Consider the following 15,167-nt stretch of genomic DNA (forward strand, 5'->3'; position numbering starts at 1 on the left):
ATAATGCGTGCATGGATGACAGATGGCCACCTCAGAACTACCATGACAATCGTCTCCGCAGAAGACGAAACACCGGATATTGCATCCCTTGTAACTGCTAAGTTTGTCAAACCTGAAGCCAGCATCATGCTTAGAAATGAAGGTCAATTCCAGAGATTCAACCATAAATCCTTTTCTCGATGAGGCCAATTGTCTACATTATTTCTTTTGTTTAACACACACAAACACAGACACGCGCGCACACGCGAGCACGCACGCACACACGCGTACGCACGCGCACACGCACGCTCACCATTGCGGATGCACCCCCTCCCGCACTTTTCGCTACTAGTATCCGGCTCCTGGCCCACGGGAGACGAAATTTCCTCAGTGCGGCCCGCATAATAATTTGAATACGAGACCTCTAGTATATAGGATAATAGGGATGGGTGTCCGCCCATGTAAACTATGCACAGTCAGCAACGCATGAAGCACCATCGTGCGAGCCCCCGGTCTTTGGTGCATGACGCGCAGCAGTGAAGCGTGAACGGCTCAAGAGATGACCAAAACATGCCAGTAGCAAGCGCACTCTTGCACGCTTGGCCTCCATCAATAGGGATGAGCAAAAAACCCATCAACGTGTCGTCGCACAACGCTCAAAGCAACCGCGCCTTTACGTCACTGTGCTTCATCCGTTCCAGGTCACTGCAACGTCACGCATCTCCCATCCGCAAATTACAAACCAAATATTGAAAGATGGCTTGCAAAGGAAGCGAGTCATAAATTGTAGATGAGGTTAGAAAAGCCAACGACACTGAAGCGCAGCAGTACCTGTGCTGTTTTCGGAAGGTGATAATTCTGAAAAGAGGAGTGCTCATTGTGCAGCTTATCCTGGAATGCGTGGTTTTACAGTAATGCACCGAGATAATTTCGAGTTAGCTACTCTTGACCATGATATCACCCTAATCATCATCTACCTATGTTCACTGCATGAAAGAGGTCTCTCCTACTGACATCTAATGAACCCTGCCCTGCGCCAGCTCAAGCCACAAATGTAAAGGAACCAGGTTCAAAATGTATGTACAACCAAACACAAATGCAGCGCTCAGTGTGGCTGTCACCTCCTTTCTGCTTGCGAAAATCGCCGCTGCGTTTCGAAACCATCGGATCGAAACGAGCATTTCTGGAAAAAACTAAAATATTAAACGTTGCTATTTCATCGACCTCTTTGGGCGTCCGGCATCACATGACCCCCTCCCATACTATGCATACCAAAGAACGAAAACTTCATGCTTGATTTACTTTGCAGTGCCCCTTTAAGAGAAGTACTAAGGGCCTTAAATATATCTGAATCAAAGCATCCCGTTACAGTGCACGTGGCGTTAATGCTGCTTGTTGCATGCAGTGACACGCGAAGATATCACGTACAGCAGCTGCTCTTTTTCAAAGATGAGTTAATCAGATCAGAAATGTCGAACGCGCTACAATGTGTGGCTTGACGTTGTGACGCCAGGGCGGATAAATGAAATGATGAACAATAAAAAAAACAACAAAGGGAATATTTATTCAATGACATATGTACATTCGTGAAGTGCACTGACTGCTAGTATGACGCGACGGTAGTTTCCGAAGCCGCTCTGAGCAAAAAATGATCCACAATCGCGAGCCAGCGCTTTGACTTCTCTACTACTTGAAACTGACTCCGCTGTTTGCCATTCTTCTGATTCTCCTTAACTCGGGCTAAACTGGTGGTGTTGTTATTCTCCCGACAAACTTTTGAAACTGATCGAAGAGTTTGTCATGACATGATAACTTGAAAAAATTAGCAACTTACTGTCGCTCAAGCTACGATGCAAAATGTGTGATGTTCATTGTTAAACGACTTGCATATCAAGCTAAAAAGCGATGGAGATATTAACTTCATTATCGCCAAATATAAAGAAGGCAAAAGATTGACATAAACGGAGTAAGTTTCTAGAGCGCAAGAAGGCCTTCGGTTGTGCAGGCGAGTTCGGATGAAAAACACCGGTGCAAGAGAAGATACTTGGCGTTTGGAAATGCTTCGTCCTAATGATTTAGCATGGCAGAATAAACGCAATAGAATTGCGGAAACCATTAGTAACTACACGAACGGCAACAATAAATGAACAGCTATGGGACGCTCGTTCGCGTGTGAGGCGAGCACGGTGAGGGCGATAATGAACTGGACGGTCTCAGTGGCATTATACGTAGTATTTCATAAATGCGCTAATATTCTTTTGAAGCAGCAGATCCTTTTCGCTTCCCTGATCGCATTGTGGCATACACTATGCGCGAGCGCCGCCGAGACCCGCTCATGGATTCTGCACTGGTGGAGATCTGGAGCGTCTTCGTATATGCTGGTTTTTACAACTCTTTACGGCTGAGTTTTGAAAATGCTGCTACTACGTTTGGTCGCACTTCTAAGGTTTACGCATTCTTTGACAGGCGCCGCACAACACGAATGTTGCGGCACGCGCGACATGTCCACCGCCCTTGTATCGTTATATGCCCCAGACATGAACAGTTTCGGGACTGCCTAATAGCGAAGTAGTTTTGCTGTGAGCACTTCCGGCGTTCACCGCACCGAAATTGCGAGAAGCTGCCACAAAGACGTGATGACTCTGCTTTGACTCGAGAGCCGAGAGTTGGGCCCACCGGGAAACCCGTGAGAATAGCTTATGATATTAGGGCCTAAGCAGACAAATGATAAAATGTGAATAAACAAATCATGAACCTTCTCATTGAAGATTGAGAATTCAGATTTTGGAGCCATTTTTTTACCGAATACCTGCCGTTGACGCGGGGCAAACATTAGAAAAAATGAGCGTGACAGCACATATGAAGATGGTGCTGAGCGGGGCGAAAGCAAATGAACTTTCTTCCTGTCACTGAATTTGGCCACGCCGGGTGCGCCAAACATTCAACCATTGCCACAACGAAATGCCTGCGGCACGTGATGCACAACTTTAAATAAACCTGAGTAAAGGCCTTCTTCTTCCAACACGCTTGCGCCAGGCTGCATCTGAATTGCGCTATTTAGGTACCTTCTATTCATATAAGGGTTACAATGGTGCGAGTGCAATACTGCTATTTATGATCACGACACTCCTAAACGCATGGCATTCTTGCTGTACAAGTAGTAATTCTCACAACCTCTGGCGTTGTATTTCGTTACTAGTTAGCTATGGTTATTCAATGACTTTCGATTCCTCCTCACGTCTGCGGAAAATGCCATTGCTCGTAATCACGAAGAAGCTGTGCTTCTTCTCTTCCATCAAGACTTCGTCGACCTGTTTGCTTTCAATGACCTGGGGAGGCTTTCTCCTGGCACTGAACAAGAATCGGTCGATGTGGCCCAGTGGAGCTTCGCACGAAATGGACAGCAGGTAACCCAGGAAGTAGCTCCATAGAAGAACGCTGAAGAATTGTGTCACCTGGGCAAAGAAATGTTTTCGCGAACTTCTTAGAAACGCTTGCGCACCACGGCAGGTTCAAAATAATTTTAAAGGTTTGCTGCATTCGCTCCTAGCTCCTGCCTTTTATACTTGTAGTCGAGGGATCAACGGCATACCGACTGGTCCGGAATCATGGCTTGATGAAATGCACTGGTCACTGACTAAGGTCAAGCATAAATAATAACGTTTCGTGAGCGCTACGGTTCCCTTGTTCCCAATCCTATGATGGTGAACAAGGGAGCCGTAGCAATCCCGAAACGTCATTATTTGTGTTTTACCTTGGTAAGTGACCAATGAATCTCATCAAGCCTTTTATGCTTGCAAAAGTATGTGAGATTTGTGAACAGATCAGTGTTCTAGCGAAAAAGTCCCAGTGAGAGCAGGAATGAACCAAAAAAGAAAGAAACTCTTTTACGTCACATGAGAATTCAGCTTGATAGGTCCACGTAAACTGAAAACATGGAATGAAAGAACATAAGTGATCTAACCCGGCGAGTCTCAGCAACTTGCCGTTCAGTAATTTAAGGCTGCCTGCTGCTAGTGCTTTCTTCGTTTATTATGTTACTACGCGTTGTGATATTAATTTCTTCTCAGAATTGTTAAGCATGTATATATATATATATATATATATATATATATATATATATATATATATATATATATATATATATATATATATATATATATATATATATATATATATATATATATATATATATATATATATATATATATATATATATATTATAGGTTCGGTGTGTGCATCCCTGCTGTGTTCCGCTGAGTCTTTTGCGGTTGTATTTATATCCATCAAGAATGCCCTGTAAATCTTACTGGTGCCAAATTAAGAACCACTATTTTTGAAGAGAACATGCAGAAGAGTGCACTAAGAACAAATGTTTTGGTTTCGGCAGCATACAGAGACAGACGGAAGAAAGGACAGGCAGGTTGGTTAACCAGACAACGCCGGGTTGGCCCTCCAGTACGCGGGTAGCCTTAGTCTAACAATCATGAAATGGTACCCCTTGTGATGTTTTCCAGATTAATATTACCGTGCCTGTTTTCATAACCTTTTTAATGCTGAACATAATACCCCAGTGATTACTCGTCACGGTGAATTGATACATTGTGTTTTACATGAATTTGCCACCAGCGCTTAAGCTGCGACTTTTGAGACTTACCAGACTGAAGTGTGAGAAGTAGGTGCGCTCTCTTGCGTAGTGGTTCATGAGATCGTATAGGGGCATGTGCACAAGGTAAACGGTGAAGGCAAGCTTGCTCAATGGCTCAAATCCTTTCCAGCTGAGGAAGGAGTCCATGATCCCTGCGCAGATGCATATCGTAAACATATACGTACGAGCAATATGAGAGTGAATATTTAGTTCGCGCTGGATAGCCTCATTTCTTTTCATTTTTTTTATCAAACTTTAAAAAATTGCCTAATGAAACAATGAGACATCAGTAACACGTTAACAATATGCAAAAAATCGGCGAAAGTCTACGGAAGTACAAAAAATATTAGTTTCGATTGATTGAAGTGAAAAACATTGTTATCTAAAAAGAACGTATCAGTGCATCAATGGCACAATTAAGAAATCAGTTAGTCAAACAGTCAATAAATGAATAGCTAGATCACTGGAATGACTGGTTCGGGAGCTCGCAGGTTCCAGAGAACTGATAATTCTTAGAGAAAGAGCTGCGTCTAGAAAAAGAACATATGGCGCTTTCTTAATACTGGAAATTGCAGTACAAAAGTAATGCAATGACTGCATTAAAATCTTGATTTAAATATTATCGCATTCATTTCACTTTGCTTCACTGATAATATAAAAAACGCCCAGCAGCAGAAATTAATCAGTGAGCAGCAGGCAATTAAGGGTGCTGTAGAGAGATTATGAGATGCGGGAATATAGAAACCCACATTTTATCACCGTGAGCTATTTAAAGCGGTTACTTTGCCTCCTTGACGTTTTATGCATTACACAAAATAATGAAACTAAAAAAACCGCATCCTATTTCGTTACACTGACGCATCCTTATCCATACTTTAAATTTCACAACCTTAAGAGCCCACAGCATTTTAAAGGCAACCGCTGTCATGTGCCAAATGACATTAGTTCATTTAATGGCTTAACCTTATTTGGTTTTAGAGAAGTGAGACTCTCTTTATATTAGAGACCTTCAGGTTCTGCGATAAAAGCAAAGTGAATTACACCGTGAAGCCCTATCTATAAACCTCACTCGCATGCACAAAGACAAGAAGGCGCGCAGCCACAAACTTATCACGGATCTCGAACACAATATACGGGTAAAGTGCGTAAAAATACAAATATTTATCTCAATATTTTATCATAGGAGACCGTTTCTCTGCTATTTACTCTTTTAGAAATGTTATCAAGCAGTGCCCTCACGTGCGTTTGGGCTACGCTAGAAAAGATGAGTACCTTCCTGCGTACAACAAAACTGGTGGCCCTGATTTCTGCATTAATAGATAATTATTTTATTCCGACAACTCCTCAATAGCCTTACGTTGCACGAGGGTTCTGGCCTGAGCTGCCGGACCAGGATACAACTGTTCTTTTTCTCTCATTGCAATTAGTATCCCGAATATGCTGGCATGATAGTCTGTGCCGACATCGTTGGCTAATAGTTAACTGAACTTGCACTGTAAGTGCTCAACCATGTCAGTCTAGGTATTGGGTTCCGAAAAGTTTTCAGCAATGCACGATGCAAGGCGCTCGTGCTTACTGTTAAATCTAACAGGACTGCAAAGAGAAGGGTACTACATCTTCATTGCCATTTCTGGGATTGAACGATTGCACATCTCAATAAATGTGCTTCGTTTCTGGAGAGGCGCAACCATTGTTTTGAAGCTGAGTCATCAATTTATAAGAAACGGGCTATGTCAGTGACGAAGCCACGGTTCTTGCTGCCGCGCAAAGAGATCGGTTCCTGTTAACGCTGCAGCGCACTCGCATACATTGCTATCACTTCCTCATTAAGAGGAAAAACTTCGTACTAGCGACTGAGTCAGTGCGCAAGAGAATCATGGGGAACCTCAGACTAGTCCCGTACGCACATGCGCTAGCGAGAGGTATTTAGACACTAGCCCGACACCTTACGTCACCACTTTGAAAACAACGGAACAAGGCCATGCTTTCCTCCTAACTGAGTCCTACCTCCGCGCTTCGTAGAGCATGCCAAGGTGATCCAAGATAGACAGATAGCCCAAAGTATTCTGTCAAAGAACGCCATGCACAGTTTTCCAGCTTCGCCCGTTGGGTCTCTCGCCTGGTACCAGGGAACTTTGATGAACACGCAAGTGAGCCCGCAGCCTATGCTCAGAATCCAGCAGATTATAGTCGCCGCCTGTACGTAAACAAAAAGAAAACAAGAAAGAACAAAGCAGACAACAATTGAGCAGAGAAAGTATCAGTTGGCTTCAGCCTGCGTCAGGTGAAAATAATCACAAAGACTTGTTCATCACATCCACAAATATATTAAATAGAAGACTAGTAATTTAGTACCAAGTTTAGTCATAAGCTATAATTGCTTCGCACCCACACAAAAAGGTTGGTCTGGTTTTAATCAGTAATAAATAATTAAGCAGCTCGGAATAGTGAAGAGAAACGCAACGAATTATTCTCTTAACTTTATGAAAAGAATATTTAAATGTCCCAGAAAGAGCCCCTTCTATAAAGCCTGTGTGGGGCAGCTGCCTAGAGCAGCTTTTCAATTCCCGTGAACCAGCTCTCCTTACTTGCCGAATAAACGACGGGCTGAGCGCTTTCGCTCATATCACTTTTTTGCTTGAGTAGAAACAAATGCGTGTTCAGAGGGAATATTTGCCGTATGTGTGGCTCTCCATGCTCGCTTAACAACAGAAAAGCAAAGTTTGCACTTATGTTTATGTTTTCGATTATGACATTTTCATAATCTATGATACAGCTGATACCCATACATTCACGTGCATGAAGTAGACTGGTTTGTGCGGGGTAGATCAGAAAACCAGCGTTGCTTTCTTTTTTTTTAGAAGGCTTGGCGTGCACTGAACGCTTTATTCTGGCTGCTTACTTTGTTACTGAGATATGACACCAGGCAAGGACAAAAAGGCGTCCGAAAAAAATCGTAAATGTAGCGTTCAATAGTTTTATTTACCGCCTGTTGGTATACTAGCGGTACGTGCCCAAAGTCAATGTAAAGGTACTCAAATCATATTCAGTGGCTAGCACATCGTTAGCAGCAACTGTTTCATAGCATGAATCGAGTACTGCCATCTGGCTCCGGTGGCGTATTTCACGTCTCCTCACTGCGTTTGTGACATTTTCCGCTGAATCTGTCCAGGTTAGCTGCAACTAACTTATGAAGTTACTTATGAACAAGAAATGTTACATGTATGACCCAAACACAAACACCGTAATTAACATTGATACACGCAGCGCACGTGCCAGTTCAGCCTCTGCACCTAGCTCGGATCGCACGTCCTAGGCATGCGCAAGGGGTAGTGGTCAGTCATCCACAGCATCAGTATCGGTTCTTTTTACTAACATCAGAAGCGTTGTTAACAAGTATAACTCTCTATCATCAGCTATCGACACTTGTTCCGCTAAACTCATCGGGTTAACAGAAACTTGGCTCACTGCGCATGTTCGCGACACTGATATCTTTTTCGATGCTCATCGCTTTTCGTTCTTCTGCTGTGATTGGGGCACGCAGGGAGGCGGCGGAGTGCTTCTCGCTATTTCAAACGATGTTCCGTCATCATGTATACATGTCCAGACTAATCTAGAAATAGTATGGGCTGCGCTCACTCTTAATCACCTGAGGGTAGTAATAGTAGCATGCTACCGTCCACAACTTTACGATGCTAGTAATATAGTCGCAACACGCTTTCCTTCATACCCACTATTCTCATTCGGCGATTTCAATTTTTCGAACATAACATGGAATACCGACTCCCCTTTAATGTCCCCGTTCTCTTCTCAAGGTCGCGAATTTTTAGATGTGTGCTCAGTATTCTCGCTAGTGCAATTGTGCACACAAGCAACTAGAATAACTAACAGCGCGTCGAATACACTAGATTTAATCTTGACAAATCGATCTGACATAGCCTCACCTATTACATACCTGCTGGGCATCAGCGACCTCTTGCTAATGCAATTTGACATTAACCTAGCCCCTCCAATTTCTAATCGAAAGAAAAAAATTATACGCGACTACAACAAAGCAAATTTTCATGCGATAAATAATGAGCTGTCTCTTTTTATCGATGTTTTCCTTGATAGCTTTGATAACCGTAGTGTTGAAACTAACTGGAGCATGTTCACAACTAAAGTCTCCCAACTCACTGAACAATACATCCCTCAGCGCACTGTTATCACCCACTCAAACGCTCCCTGGTACAATAATCACATTAAGCGCTTATCTAACAAAAAGAAACGCCTCTATCGCATCGCAAAGCTCTCCCAAACTAGTGAGCGTTGGGCTTCGTATACGCCAGCTTCCAACACGTATGTTCAGGCGCTCAAAGACGCTAAAAAGCACTTCCACTCGCATGTTCTGCCCTCTATGTTAACGACCAATGTGAAAAAATTCTGGCGGGTCATTAATCCTTCCACCGATGATAACATCACTTTATCCGACCCGTTAGGCAACCCCATTCGTTCCGATATTTGTGCCACGATTCTGAACCACGCATTCACTGACAACTTTACAGCCATGTCTGATGTACATATGCCACCAACTCACCACTTCAACTATGTATCCATGCCACCTATAGCTGTTGCTATTCCTGGTGTCGATAAGCTCATTGATGCACTCAATGTTCATTCCGCTCCAGGTTACGATTGCATTAACCCAAAGTTCTTAAAAAGCACTTCAGCTTATTCTTCCATTATACTAACCAAACTTTTCCAGCAATCACTTGACCAATCAACGCTGCCTACCGTGTGGAAAATCGGAAATGTGGTTCCAGTCTACAAATCCGGCAGCAAAGCTTCCCCTAATAATTACCGTCCCATATCCCTTACCAGTACTTGTTGCAAAATGCTTGAACATATAATATTCACCAACCTCGTTAACTTCCTCGAATCTAACTCCTTTTTTACGTCTGCACAACATGGCTTTCGAAAATCTTACTCTTGCGAAACACAGTAAATATCGTTTACACATGCATTGCATCATATTCTACACCTATCATCATTAGCTCACTGTATATTTCTAGACTTTTCAAAGGCTTTCGACAAGGTATGTCACAAACTTTTACTTCACAAACTTAAACAACTGAATATTGACTGTAACTTATTGAAATGGATTGAATGTTTTCTACTTAATCGCTCACAATTTGTTTTTGCTAACGGTTTCAACTCCAGTTTTACCGAGGTGTCTTCCGGGATTCCACAAGGTGCAGTTCTTGGACCCCTACTGTTTCTAATTTACATTAATGATCTTCCCTCTCTTGTTAACTCTCATATTCACCTATTCGCTGATGATTGCGTCATTTTTAGAGAAATAACCAACGCTTACGACGTTACATTACTTCAGTCAGACCTCAACACAATAGGGCACTGGTGCAAAAATTGGTTGATGCCGCTAAATATTAACAAATTGAAAGTCATGCGTGTATCAAGAAAAACTTCCGCCCCGCCTCACTACTACATTGATAACATCTCATTGGAATCAGTCTCGTCATATAAATGCCTAGGCGTTCACATTTCTTCAAATCTTAATTGGTCTCTTCATACCGAGAACATAATTAAAAATGCTAATCGCATGCTAGGCTACTTACGTCGTAACTTTTTTAATGTCCCTTCGAATTTGAAACTATTGCTTTATAAAACACTAATACGATCTAAACTTGAGTATGCAACACCTGTATGGGACCCTGCCCGTTGCAACTTAATTAATGATCTTGAGATGGTTCAAAATAACTCTGTACGTTTCATCCTTGCTAACTACAACCGCACAGCTGCTATGAAATCTAATCTCTACCTCCCTACACTAACATCGCGTAGAAAAGTGTTTCGTCTCGCCCTGTTCCACAAGCTGTTTCATCATCCTGCTTTACGTGATCACCTCATCCCCCAGCCAATTTATGTATCCCGTCGTATTGATCATAATCTCAAAGTTGGAATTGTGTCATGCAACACGAAATGCTTCTCGCAGTCATTCCTGCCGCGCACCTCACGTGACTGGAACCACCTTCCCGCAGATGTTTCTGGCATTGTAAATTATGAGCAGTTCTGCGTAGCAATAGCTAACATTGTATATTCAGATGCTTTTTAAATATTCTTGTAACCATCTGTATTTTCTCACTGTTTTTGCATATTTACCACTCCCCCTCTGTAATGCCACTGGCCCTAAGGGGTAATGTAAATAAATAAAATAAATAAATAAACTATAAATGGGGAAGTCCGCGATTAGAAACTTTACTGCGCTCTATAACAGCCTCGCTTTCATACGCAAAGTAAGAAATGTATTTAAGTAAACAAAACAAAAACTTGCCGAATATTCTTTCTTTTATTTGGCGTGTGGCATAAAGATAAAGCGCCATGAGTTAACTTGCAGTTAAGAATTTATTTATTCTCCTTGTGCTATGACGACTGTCCGGAAGCCGGCAGCGCCTTGTGTGAAAGGCGAAGAAAAGAAAAAGTTTGCGCATCGTTACCTTCGGGAATGGCCGGCTGTTGAAACTATCCTTTAGCAGCCAGGTGATGCAGCCGGAAAAAAAGCACACAGCGTGGTAAAACGGTTGCACGTAGTAATTGTTGAGTATGTCTCTTGTTGTGCTGTAAGGAAAAAAAAAGTTATGAGTTTGGTTAAAAAATATGCAAAACGCATGCGTTGCGACTTCGGTTTGTTCCTTCATATCAATCTTGTGACCACATAGTAACGTGTCGAGTTAGACAACCGGCTTTCAGCTGATGTGTCGCATTAAATTCGCCAGACACTGTCCGTCCGTCGTCGGCAACGACTGTATATTCCACAATGACCAACGAGCTAGCCCAGCATCGCGTCACCATTTGACGGCACCGCACACTACTCTTGTCTGCCATTCACAAAGTCATTTTTTTCTTCATTCTTTCTCCTTCTTGTCCCTATGTTGAAGGCACTGATTCCGCGCTATATTTTCTTCCTAAAATCAAGTACGCCGGACATTGAATGACGCTCTCATACTTCAGCAGAACCCGGCTGACGGCAACGCACGCAGAAAGAAAGAAGCTTGGCCGCAGATATCCAGATTAATATGCTCGTTGTTCATTTTTACTTCTCGCGCGTTAGACCAGGTGCGAGCCGTACTCAAAGAATATAACTGGCGAATATAACGTCACGCATAACATCCAGTCTTACGCCTCTGATATTGCACTCTAACTGCAGTTTATTTGCATCTAATACGGCTGATGAGCTCTAAATGAGCATCCCTGACCAAGAACACAAGTTCGGGGAAGTTACAGTGCACTACGACAGCAGCCACATCCACTCTTCTTTCAAGTGAACGTGGTCTCCTTCAAGCAAAGAACAGGACTTCAAAAGCCATGTTTTCTGCGACTAATATTTTTTTCTTGAGGTACAGCTTTGGTCAAGATTTGAAATACACTCTATGAGATCGAGGAAGTATCTGGCTCAGGACACACACGTAAGTATACCCGCAGTAACTTCTAAATACCTTCGCGTTCGTCTTCTCGCGTTTGGTCACATGGTGTAATGCGCAGGGCTGCGAACAAACAGGGTCTTGCGACACGGAAGTATGTCGCCCTCGATCTGCTCACCTGAAATTTTCCGGCATTCCGACCATGAATGGAGGCAGGTCAGTCTTGTGAACTTGCAACATGGACACTACGCAGCTGAGCACTGATAGCACGAAGAACGCTGCGCCGCACCAGAACTTAGACCTGCGTTTGAAAGGTTTCCTGTAAGGCTGCCACTGAAGTCTTCCACAGATGCGCTACACGTTCCACTGCGTGGGTAACAACTGTTTTCAGAAAAGTTGAAAAGGAGCTCTCACCACCTGAATATTAAGAGGACCGCCAACGATACCAGAAATAGCTGGAAGTCTGCTGAAACGTACCAGATATGAACCAACGCTATCTGCATGGAGAAAAAAAAGGGAAAAAATGTGAAGGCGTGAACTGACCCAGGGGAAAAGACTCGAGAGCACAAACGAATCACTTTGCGCAAGGGCATCTATGCCCAAAGAGCGCCATGGGACAAGGTATTTTCGACTTCTCAAGGTGGGCTCAAAGACCCATTTCCCAGGAATTTCACCCTAAATAAGCCGAGTACCAGACCAGGGGCAAGCTTGTACCCACTGTATCACCAGTGGGTACCCGGCGGCACTGGGGATCGAACTACCCACCTCCCGCATGCAAGGTGAATGCTCAGACCACTAGGACACTGCTGCTAAAAGATAGCTTGTTTCTTTTTTCATCGGTGCTGTCATCTGTGCAACGCACTCGCTCATTGAACTTGTGCACTTCAGTCACTGAAGTGCCTTTCATTGTCTGTTAATATGGCAGTCTGGGCGAGTTGGTGTCGCTCTCGCGTTAAAGAGCCCCAAGAAATTCATGAGCACGTAGGCAAACACTGCGGGTAAAAATTTCATAACTAATGCTATTTCCTTGAAAACTTCCTTCGTAGATCCCCACTTGGCGTCTTTACATTTCTACGGCACTTTCATATCAGCAAGTTTATGTTTATGTGGGTGCCTGTTTGCTGTTGACGCTCAAGCCATGCGGTGACTATTACTTCACTTTGTGGGTGAATATGAACTGATGTTTTTAAACATTCTCCCGATTTGTGATCAGCAGTCCTCCAGTCTTTCTCTTTCCGCAGTCTTCACCGCATTTTTGTTTCCTGCACTTAACATTACCATTAACAACTTTCTTCCCCAGAAAAGTCGTGTTTTAAAGCCACGTTAAAGTTGGCAGATTATTTTTTTAGCGTTATTTAAACTTGCCAACACGGGGCCATGAGTTGCATCGCAAAGTCTAGCAGTGTCGCGAAAATGTTTTGAGCGAGCGGTGTTAATAGGACGCTTTCTGGTGCCGTGCTACGCATCGTACCGCTAGCAATCATGCGATCACCGTGCCTGGACATGGCTCGCTTTACCTTCGTCGTTTTGCGAAATGCACATGAATCTGCCGCGGCATTTGTACTTTCTCTGTATGGCCGTTACGTTTTTTTTCGTTCTCTCTTTCCGTCTTTCTTTCTCTCTCTCTCTCTCTAAATGTGTCACGCGAAACAGACAACGCCTTTACAACAAAACACAGCACAAGCTGAAGTAAATGCAATACGAAAGTTAACTATCCAAAAATCGGCGAAAGTTATGACAAGGATTAGCTTTTTTCAGGATATTTGAACTATTCTTCCGTCTTGCACATTGAAGGGCACTCTGACCTGTACTCAGGGGCACTTAAATTCTTTCATGCAGCCGAACAATCAGTCTACTCGAAAGAGTTCACCCCTCGATTCTGCACTAGAAGCCTTCTGCTCAGCTTAGGAAGGCAAGTTTGAATAAACGAATTTTTATGCAAGTAGTTTTCATCGGGTCACCGGTATCTTATTCAAGACGACAACGTGGCGTCACGAATTCGCGCCCTTACGGCACCCGACGCCTGAGGCTGAACAGCTGGGGGATTCTTTTTGCGCCGGTCTTATGCCTTTGTGGTCTTGTCTGTTATTCATGCATCATTTTACGTGTAGACGATGCGGACTAGAGAAAATTGTTTTATCACATTATGAGTGTTGCCAATCGTTGCAGAAAATTCATCATGCTGAAGCAAAGAGTGCCCTAGTTGCAAACGCGTTATTACTGGCATGTAGGAACTTGAAGCTTTCTCTATTTTCGCTTGAAAATGAAAAAAAAATTACACTCTTTTTTTTCAATGTCAATATTTAGCATTCATGAAAGACAGTCTATCTTTCTTGGCTGACATAATTTCAACGTTGTTACTTCGTTTACAGAAAGTATAGAATGGCTGCTAAGGTTGGCATGGAAACTCAACTACAGTGATGTTAATTTAAACAAATTGGTACGTTCTCATTAGCGTCATACAGAGTTTAAATACAAAAATGCACCCTCACCTTACTGTGTATATAAATAAGGAAGTGAACTCGTGTGAATCTCACAGCGCAGAAAGCATTGCCTCTGTTTTTCGTGACAAGCAGTCGAATTATTGCTGAACACGGTTGCTCGTGCCTAAACTGAATTACAGTTCAGCCCGGTTATAACGTCCAAAGCTGTAACGATGGTTTATGGCTTATGGGTGTTTAACGTCCCAAACCTACTCAGGCTACGGAGGACGCCTTAGTGAAGGGCTCAGGAAATTTGGACCGCCTGGGGTTCTTTAACGTGCACGGACATCGCACAGTACACGGGCGCCAAGGATTTTTCCTCCATCGAAATTCAACCGCCGCGACCGGGATCGAACCAGCGTCTTTCGGGTCAGCAAACGAGCGCCATAACCACTGAGCCACCGCACGTCCAAAGCTCTAATGAACGTTAGCATACTACGAATGAAGGCATTGTTACCGTCAAAACATGTATTATGGCTATGGCACTGCGTCTCAAACAAAATAAATGTGCAACTGTCGCCGCACCACTTGGTTGTAAGTTAACGCGAACGTAGAGGACGCATGCTCGTTCGCTCGCCTCTGAAGTTGAAAAACACGCGCTTCCTGCCAGCGCGCAGACCGAAGGGCGTCTCTCAGCTC

At 43.4% G+C, this 15,167-nt stretch overlaps 1 protein-coding gene across 1 annotated transcript in view; it reads right to left on the reverse strand.

Annotated features, from left to right (window-relative positions):
• Window positions 1-1,544: 1,544 nt before the first annotated feature.
• Window positions 1,545-15,167, reverse strand: part of LOC144098915 (nose resistant to fluoxetine protein 6-like) — a 39,797-nt gene continuing 26,174 nt past the window's right edge. The window contains exons 10-15 of the mRNA XM_077631871.1: window positions 12,460-12,542; window positions 12,224-12,346; window positions 11,122-11,242; window positions 6,635-6,824; window positions 4,637-4,779; window positions 1,545-3,434 (exon numbers count right to left, since the gene is read on the reverse strand). Of these exons, the coding sequence (XP_077487997.1) occupies window positions 3,189-3,434; window positions 4,637-4,779; window positions 6,635-6,824; window positions 11,122-11,242; window positions 12,224-12,346; window positions 12,460-12,542 (906 nt within the window). The 3' untranslated portion in view covers window positions 1,545-3,188. The remainder of the gene's footprint in view (window positions 3,435-4,636; window positions 4,780-6,634; window positions 6,825-11,121; window positions 11,243-12,223; window positions 12,347-12,459; window positions 12,543-15,167) is intronic.

The sequence above is a fragment of the Amblyomma americanum genome, chromosome 1, assembly GCF_052857255.1.
Source record: "Amblyomma americanum isolate KBUSLIRL-KWMA chromosome 1, ASM5285725v1, whole genome shotgun sequence".
NCBI lineage: Eukaryota > Metazoa > Arthropoda > Arachnida > Ixodida > Ixodidae > Amblyomma > Amblyomma americanum.